At 44.9% G+C, this 9,817-nt stretch overlaps 1 protein-coding gene across 8 annotated transcripts in view; it reads right to left on the reverse strand.

Moving 5' to 3' along the window:
- Positions 1-9,817, reverse strand: part of AUTS2 (activator of transcription and developmental regulator AUTS2) — a 1,132,674-nt gene that overhangs the window by 822,446 nt on the left and 300,411 nt on the right. For all 8 annotated transcript variants that reach the window (XM_075904276.1, XM_075904280.1, XM_075904277.1 and 5 more), the window contains exon 2: positions 6,767-6,976. In XM_075904276.1, coding sequence (XP_075760391.1) covers positions 6,767-6,976 — 210 coding nt within the window. The remainder of the gene's footprint in view (positions 1-6,766; positions 6,977-9,817) is intronic.

Genomic DNA, 9,817 nt, shown 5'->3' on the forward strand with positions numbered 1-9,817 from the left:
AAAGACAAAAGCAAAACTCCCATTCATTTCACTAGTGCAGAATTAGACCCCCAAGAGGGCAGAATCTGGTCATGTGTGTATATCCCGTATTGCAAAAACATTTATTTCCTCACCTTTGGTATACTCCAAGGTACTTCTCCTCTGACATTTGACAGTGGTTTAAGTCTATTGATTTCAGCAGAATTACTCCTGAATTACACCAGCCAAGTGGGAGGAGAATCAAGACCTCACTGTTTGCATGTACACACCATAAACTGATCTTCCCCATAGACAGGCATGCGTTTCCCTCCACCTCCTTTTCCAGACAAAGTCTCAATTTTCAGTCAAAAAATCAAGCCGTTCTAAAGGGATACGTACAATACACATAGTTTCTTGTTTCTCTAAGCCCATCCTCAATATCATTTTCAATTAGCAGCTCCTGGAAAGGCAGTAATAGAAGCAGTTGCAAAGAGCGCTCCGATGTCATTGAAAGACCGCAAACCCAAACTGTAAATAGCACATTGTAAATTGCTTGTCAACCGCTGTCAACTCTCACTGGAATCACACAGCAAGTGACAATCAAACCCATCTGCTTCGCTCTCAGACCAATGCCATCACAACCCATTCAGCTACTACCAACCTCCCTGCTCTCGCTCTGTTACCAGCCATGCATAGGCTTGCATTAGGATGTGCAAAACTGCCAGCACACACACAAGTGCCCATCATTGCAACCGTTATTTCCGTGGTTCTCAGACTTTTGCACGGGTGGTGATTCCTTTCCCACAGCGAGCCCATGTGACACCCCCCCCCCCATTTCATAAATGAAAATCACTTTTTTATAGTTAACATTGTTATAAATGCTAGAAGTGAAGTGGTGTTTGGGTGGAGACAGTTCACAAATTGCAATGTAATAGCCTTGTGGCCCTGAAGGGTCACCTGTCACCCACTCTGGGTTATTTCATCTTCTGGAACAGAGATCTGTTACACTTCTAGAGCATTCTAGCACCTCTATATCAGTGGGGAAAATGCTACGATTAATCAGTTCATAGCAGCATGCTAGGACATGTATAGGGCTATGTCTAGACTGCAGGCTTCTTTCGGAAGAAGATCGGGAGAGATTCAAATACCACTGCACTGATTAGCAGAGTAATCACAGCTAGGGTTTCTATTTCAGCTGGTGGTGCACATGACAAAATTCATGCCTCACTTGGATGGAAACGATTAGATGAAACATTGGCTACAGGTCACCAGCATGAATCAAAGCTAGGACCTTTCATTCTAATGCACAGGACTCTACCCCTTGAGCTAAAGGCATAACAACGTTAGAGAAGCAGCAGAGTTAACAGACTCTTGTATTTTAGGGGGAGCAGCCATTACACCCAGCATGTTTTTCATACTGCATGCTATATCAGGAGCACACACGATCACCTCTCTTACTGAAAGAAAGGCTTCAGAACCTCCTGCTAGAGATGATGGAAAGAGCAAGCAATAAGAAGATGTTGCCTTCAGTTGTAGCAAACCCAAGGGGAGAGCTATCCTGTAGAGAGACCACTGGGGCAGCCACACCACCAAGAGAGTGGGCAGCAGGGCTGGGCCCTGCCATCTTGCCTGCCACCAGACTGGGTTAGTGGGGCCTCCTGCCTTCCCCACCTGCCTAGGATCACCTGGCCTCACCCAGGAGGCCCCCCAAAGAGAAGATGGGGCTAGGAACCATGGCCCAGCCCCAGACAAACTACAGACCTGCAAGCCACGGGGGGAGGCACTGCAGGCCTGGGCCCGCCCTTGGAGCCACCCCAGCCTCCTGCCCTGAGTCCTGCACCCTCTACTCCTTCCATACTGAACCCTGTGCCCTCAGACCCCAAGCCCTGCCCTCACTCGAGCACCCTCCAACCCCGTGCCCTGAGCCCCCTCAAACCTCACAGCACCCTGCCTTGACCTCCCCCCGAACCCTGAGCCCTCAACCCTCTGCCCTCATTCCAGCGCCCTCCAACCTCCACCATGAGGGCCCCCAACCCTCCCAGCCGCCTGCCCTTACTTCTGTACCTCCACCCCCTGCCATAACCTCCCCCCCCAATCAAATTCTGTGCCCTGAAATTCCCCATCCTCACTCTAGCACCCTCCAGCCTCTGCCAGGAGCCCCCAACCCTCCCAGCCCCCTGCCTTCACTCCTACACACCCACCCCTTTTTATTCTAGCAAAAAACAGGTTGAGAGCAAATATCAAACAACAGGCTCTATCGATCATTTGAATCACTTGCCTTCTTTTATGAATACAAACTTATTTTTTCCCTTCATTTTTGAGGAAAATACATTCATTTAACTAACACATGTACATTTTCCTTTTATTTTCCACACAAAAACCAGTTATTCAATTAAAGACAGAGCAAGCCTGTGTACCCGAATCCATTTCTTAGTCTTTAAAGTGCCATTGGACTCCTTGTTGTTTTTGCTGAAACAGACTAACACAGCTACTTCCCTGAGGGTATGTCTACACTACAGAGGTTTTTTTGGAAAAACAGCCATTTTTCTAAAAAAAACTTCAATTACATCCACACTACAATCATGTTCTTCTGAAAAAAAAAAAATCGAAAGAACAGAGGGGTTTTTCCTACATTGGTAATCTTCATTCTACGAGGAAGAAGCCTTTTTTCCGAAAAAGCTCTTTTGGTAAAAGGTGTGTGTGCACAGGGAAGAGGGAGTTCTTTCGGAAGAAGAGGAAAGCACAGGTGCCCTGGTGGCTACTCCGCCCATAGTAATCACAGCTTACATGCCAGAGAGCATCCATTCAGTGTGGACGCTATCTTTCGAAAAAGCAGATCACTTTTTCGATGTGCTTTGCAGTGTGGACGCTCTCTTTCGGAAGAAGTTTTTCTAGAAGATCTCTTCCGGAAAAGCTTCTTCCGAAAGAAGCCTGCAGTCTAGACATAGTGTGAGACCTGTTAACTAATCTACTGTTTCCTATTTTCTGGGTTTTAATAAACGTGTGGGCACGACAGGCTAGCTGGATAAATATTTGCATGGATCCTGCAAGGATTCCCTCCAAAGGCTAATTAGCATCCCTTATGATGGCTGACTTGAACAAAACCCGTTTGATGAGAGCGCTGCGTCTTGAAAATCCTGCATGTCAGAGTTGCATTCAGCTGAGAACAGATTTCTCAGAGGCACGTCAGCCAGGGCTGCTAACCGGCACTGAAACAATGAACAATCTCGAGGCATACAACACTTCCCACCAGGGCTGTCCCGGAGCCAGAATACTACTCCAGCACGGGAGTGCCAGGTGACGGCATCAAGATTGTATCATTTTGCATCAGTGTAACATGCGCCTCTGGGACAATTCAGCATTTCTTGTTGAACTGTGAGATAAATATGTTTTACTTATGCACGCCCACACACAAAACAGCTCTAACAAAGCAGGTCCCCACCGCCTCTAGATTATCTTCTCACTGCTAACCCCATTGCCTTGTTTCTCTGCCAGGTTTACAATCAATAGGCCCCATGTTCCTCTCATCCTGATGAGAATGTAATACTATTGACTTCAGTGGTGTGAATCAGTCTCATCCAAAACCCCAGGAGATCAGCTGGCGGCTGGAAAAGGCACAGTGCTTGCTCAGGAAATAAGAAAAAGGGTGTATTGTTGTGAGGTGGTGCGGGGAGAGAGGATGCTTCATTAATACAGAAAACAAAATGACATTTAGCATCTTTCCTTTGCCTACTTTCTGCAGGTTTTTACTACTTGCAGGGCCGGCTTTAGGCCGATTCGCCTGATTCCTCCGAATCGGGCCCCGCGCCCTGAACCCGGAAGTGTGCCGGGGGCGCTGCGGGAAGGGGCGTTGGCCCCGGAGGAGTGCAGTGGCTTCTGTGCGCTGCGGGAGGAGGAGTCGACCCGTGGGTTTGGCTGGAAGGCGGGACTCTGCCCTGTAGCTGGGGATTTAAAGGGGCTGTGAGTTGTTTCTTTGTGTGCTGGGTTTTGGGGTTTTTTTGCTCAACCAAAATTTGGTTCGAATTGGGCCCCGCACTTCCTAAAGCCGGCCCTAACTACTTGCACTGAAAAACAAAACAAGGAGAGAAATGACGTATTTAATGCCTCTTGGAGTATCTTCTTCCATCCGTCAGCTTTGCCATCTTTTCCATGACCTCTCCGCAGTTTAAGAGCCAAAAGCACATGGATTTATCAGCATCTGAACTGCTTACGAGCAGGGGGGCCAAGAGCTTCCATAAGCCCCTGGGCAAGATTTAGAGGAGGCTGGCTCCATGCCTCCAGAAGGGGCGGGGCCTTGAGCAGAAGGGGCGGGGCGAAGGCAGCCATCCCCCAGCGCTACAGAGAGTGTGGCACTGACCTCACTGCCCAGCTCCCAGAGCCATGAGGCGTCTGCAGCGCGGTGCTCCGGTGGCAATTTAAAGGGTGCAGGGCTTCAGCCAGTGTTGCTGTCGCAACAGCAGCTGCAGAGGCTGAGAGCCCCAGGCCCCATTGAAACTCTGGGCCCTGGGGCAAATGCCCCCTTTATCATCCCCTCCCCCCATTGGCTGGCCTGCTTAGGAGAGTGTGTTCTTATCTAAAGCAGCATTTCTTAAAGTGTGTTCCACGGCACACCAGCGTGCCGCGGAGAGAAGAGAATTCAAAATGGCTGCCCTTAAAGGGACAAGCCTCCTTTTTTTATTTATTTTTTTTTGCTCAACAACTTTTCCCCGGGGGCTTTTTTTTCCCCCTCAACAAAAAAGTCCTTGGTGTTCCCCATAAAAAAAAAATTGTTTGATGTTCCTCGGTCTTAAAAAGCTTAAGAAACACTGATCTAAAGAAATGTACCTCCATCACATATATGCCCTGATAGGGCAGGGTACTTCATTCCTTCTTACTCTGTCTTATCCCTCAGTCTTATCCCTCTGGAATTAAGCTCAGATTTACCAGCTAGAAGTGAATCCACTATCTATGACATCCGTCCAATCAATAGCTTCTGAGTCAGGACATATTTATTCTTAGAGAAAAAAACAAGCCAAACCCTACAATCTCATAAATAACCTCTATCAGCAGGTAGCTGACCCTCATTGCTGAAGAGCCAAGTAGATTTGCATGGGATAACACAGAGATCGAATGGTGTAACACGTCACGTTTTATAGCATCTAGATGATGCGCACTGTAGACATTTACAGAAATTACTGTCTCTTAAAATGAATAAAGTCAGAAATTAGTGTAAAAACATAGAAAATGCTTCTCTCTCTGTTTCTTAAACACAATTTTAAGTCCCCAAGCCTGCCATGAACCGCTCTGTAACGGAAACTGTCTACTCAAAGAAGCCAATACATACTTCACACACAGTGCTGCTTCGTCTTGATTAAATAAGTTAACTCGCCAACTTTCAAATAAAAAAAGTAAAAAGATAAAAAATACAATTATATGAAAGGTGGGGCAGAAGAGCATTTTAAGCTGTCCCCTGTGCTGAACTACTCGAATCTCCAACTATCTAGGTTCTAAATATTAAGTTTTAAAAATACTGTAATTTTTAAGGTATATTTACAACTTCCTTTATTAAAAATGAATAGGCAATTTTATTGACATTTCATTTATTCTTTGAGTCTCCCTCAGCTCAGACAATGAAAAACATTTGTGTCTATAGTCATTTCCACCTTCACGTTCTCATTCTGCACCATTTATGTTGCAAACATTCCAGAGAAGAAGAGCTCAGTCATTCACTCATAGTTTTCACTGGAATTAAAAGCAGACATGGAGAAAATCGTTTTCATCTGAGGTTAAAAATGAGCTTTTATCATACTTCAATTTAGGATAAATCTGTACTTGTAGATATTGTCACTTAACTCTGCCATTCTCTAGCTTGACAGCCACATTAGCATATAGGATATTTTTATAAATGATATACAAAAGTCTCCAAAAAGTACATACACGGTCTGCCATACACAGCAGATAAAAGTAATAAAGGATAATACAGGAGGAGAAACATATATTTCTAAAAAAAAGCACTGACACAAGGCTATTTTTCTGCGGTTTTACCCCCACCTCAAATATCAGACCTAAGGGATTTTGGTTTTTTTACTTATTATTTTACATACGGAAGAGACTTCTCCACAGATTATTGAATTATGAGCCCAGATTCCCAGGCCCCAGTGTTGTAATCCCAGATGTTATGCACTCATTCATTTTCTCACCTATGAGCCACAACTACTGCTGACAATAACAATGCAAAGTAGGTGTGACGTTCTTGCACTGGGGAATGGTGATTAGTAACCCAAAAGAGTACACACAAGTACCACAGACCTCCACAAATGAGCTGCTCATATAGCAATCAGTCTTCTGCTTCCATTTGTCTTGATTAGCAGCTCCCCTTCTCACAATTACCTCACCCTGCCCTTGATATTCATGCTGCTGTGTACAAAATCTCAAGTCAACAAAAGCATATGCATACCACAGATTCATTCTGAATACCTAGGGCTTTCTGCTGCCTTGAGAACACTAAGATACTGTGCTCCCCTGCCTTGCCAGTCTCAGCCTGCTTCAGTGAGGATCTGCTGCCTAAGAGAAGAACTTGCAGCTTCCTGCAAACATGTTCATCACCTAGCATCTGAAGTAATTACACAGGTATCCCTTCCTCCTCTCTTCCTGCAAGACATGGTGGTTGCAAATGAAAACATCAAAAATCCCTAAAATACACCAAGTGGCCCAACAGTAAGACAACCAGAAACGGGTTAAAAGAAACATAAGAACTGCCCAAATCCAGTAAGCAGATTCTACATGCTATATGCCCAACCCTTTCCCCAAGAAATAACTTGTCTCCCACCTGTCTGAGCCCCTTCAGTAATTTCTTCCTTTTCCCAAGGTGCTGGCACAGATTGCGGTCATTTTCCCGGTCGGAGCTGTACTGGTGATGGTTAAGTCTGTGCTTTTTGGGATGGTACGACAACCCATTGGTAAGTGCTTCCCGTTTCTTTTTGGCCAGAGGATTCTGAGGCTTCTCCACACGTTCCTGAGGCTTCAAGGCTACGTCCTTCTGCACAAGAGGGGAAAAGTGGGGAGGAGAAGAGAGAAATAATAGAATTATTGGTTGTGGTACAGGCTGAGAAACGTCTTCGTTAAGTAAAAAAACAAGCCCATTGCATTTGTGCAACTCTACTTCACTGAAATGGCCTGTGGATCTGTCCCAGCCTCTCTGTGCCATTCAGAATACAGATGTAACAGTGTGACCCTCTATTCGTTAGTAGATAAGCATGAACCTATAGGTTACCGATAATGGTTACATGCCTCCCAGCCTCCCGGGATACTGTATATTTCAACATGTGATGTTGACAGTTTGTGCTGTATCATTATAAAGATTTAACGTCAATGTCTAGTCATTAAATAATTAATTACTCACAACTTTGAAAATATACATAGCTAATGAAAAATGCTTAAAATCTGCATTAAGATTAGTTGTCAAGATTTAAAAAAATAAAAATTGAATTCTGCCAAGCCTTGCTCAATGACAGTACGGGGAGCATACTAGCTCCAGGTTCCATGTGCGCTAGTGCTGGAGAATTCAGAGCTCAGTTCATCCTAACTTCAATATTGCAACTTCTAATGCAGCAAGCTAGGTATCACAAAGATAGAGCATGAAAAGCTCCATTGCCCTGGGTTCTCTTAGGGCATGTACGTTCAGACAAGAAGAAAAATATACCACAGATGCTGCCAGAAATAGTCTCAAGCTCATCTCATCTGAGGAAGTAGGCTTTGCCAATGAAAGCTCATGATACTTTACACACACACACACACTCACACTCACACTCACACTCACACTCACACTCACACTCACACTCACACTCACACTCACACTCACACTCACACTCACACTCACACTCACACTCACACTCACACTCACACTCACACTCACACTCACACTCATGAGCTTTATATATATATTTGTTAGTCTCTAAGGTGGTGCCACAGGACTATAGGGAATAGAAATGGTGTCCCTGGCCTCTGTTTGTCAGAGGCTGGAGAGCGATGGCAGGAGACAAATCGCTGATCATTGTCTTCAGTCTACCCTCTCTGGGGCACCTGGTGCTGGCCACTGTCGGCAGATAGGATACTGGGCTAGATGGACCTTTGGTCTGACCCAGTATGGCTGTTATGACTACTTGTTGCCAGGAATATTGTTTAAGAAGTCAGGCAAATTTTCCTGATTTGGATCAGTGAGCAGAGTACACCTTACCATCCATTTGGCTTTTGTTCGAAAACTTTCCCCAACTGCTCACTTCAACACCGGAACGGTCACAGAATTTATGCCCCAAACCATTAACAAAGGTAGCTGAACTGGAAGCGGGCACTATTCAGCTTTGACACTGAAAAGAACAGGGAGTATTTACAGTCTTTTGAGAGAATTGGAGGAGGAAGCAGGTTCTATTCCCAGGTCTGCCATTCACTTACGGCATCTCAGGCAAGTTCCTTAGCTTCTCTGTGCCTCAGTTTTATCCATTTGTTATTACCCATCTCACAGGAGAGTTAGTAGCCTTAATCCATGTTTGTGAAAAGGCTTTAAGATCAAGTCACTTCACCTCTCTGTACTTTAGTCTGCCCATCCCTCCCCTGTGTATAAAGCTTTGAGAACTACTGAAGAAAAGCATAGGCTTGGCAGAATTCATTTTTTTTTACATGACAAATATCATCTATGCTTATTTTTAAGCATCTGTAAATATTCAACCTCTGTAAATATTCACAGTTGTACAGCATTAAGAAGGGGACAGACAATAATTATGTAAGGAGAGAAGACGTTGAGATTGAGAAAGTTAAAGTGTTATACTTATTAGAACAAAAATTGTCAGCACCACACATCAATAACCTGGAATCAAACACTAACAAGTTCTCAGGCAAAGAAAGAAAAATGCTACTTCTCTGTAAATGTCTGTCATCACTAATGAATATATTTTTCATCAGGTTGTGTGTATAGTGAAATCGACATCTGCCACTGAACTTCTAACCTTTCAGTCTACATCTACACTGCAGAGTTTCCGCGCAAAACAGCCATTTTTGCAAAAAAACTTGGAGCATTCATATCTCAAGCGTGTTATTGCACAAGAAAATGTACAGTGAATCAACAGAACAGAGGGGTTTTTGCGGTGTAGGTATTCCTCTTTCTACAAGGAATAACTCCTTTTTGCACAAGAGTTACTGAGCACAAAGGTGTGTGTGGACGGGCAGCAGGGTTTTGTTTTTTTCACAAAAACAGCTTATCGAAACAAGCACAGGTACCTTAGTGGCCATTCTGTTAATGGAAATCAGAGCTTTCTTGTGAGAGATCTTCCACGAAAACTCCTTGCGCAAAAGCGCATCATTTTTCCGATGCGCTTTTGCAGTGTGGACGCGCTCTTGCGCAAGAAGTTTGTGGAAGATCTCCTCTGCTAAAAGCTTCTTGCGCAAGAAGCCTGCAGTATAGACGCAGCCTTAAAGCCTAGCTATAAAGCAGCTAGGGTGTGTCTACACTACCCCCCTAGTTCGAACTAGGGTGGTAATGTAGGCAACCGGAGCTGCAAATGAAGCCCAGGATTTGAATTTCCCGGGCTTCATTTGCATAAAGCCGGGCGCCGCCATTATTAAATGTCCGCTAGTGTGGACTCTGTGCCGCGCAGCTACACGCGGCACGGACTAGGTAGTTCAGACTAGGCTTCCTAGTCCAAACTACCGTTACTCCTCATTTCACAAGGAGTAACGGTAGTTCAGATTAGGAAGCCTAGTCCAAACTACCTAGTCCGTGCCGCGCGGCTACACGCGGCACGGACTAGGTAGTTTGGACTAGGCTTCCTAGTCCAAACTACCGTTACTCCTCGTTTCACATTTCACAAGGAGTAACGGTAGTTCA

Source organism: Pelodiscus sinensis, chromosome 21 (assembly GCF_049634645.1).
Source record: "Pelodiscus sinensis isolate JC-2024 chromosome 21, ASM4963464v1, whole genome shotgun sequence".
Lineage (NCBI taxonomy): Eukaryota > Metazoa > Chordata > Testudines > Trionychidae > Pelodiscus > Pelodiscus sinensis.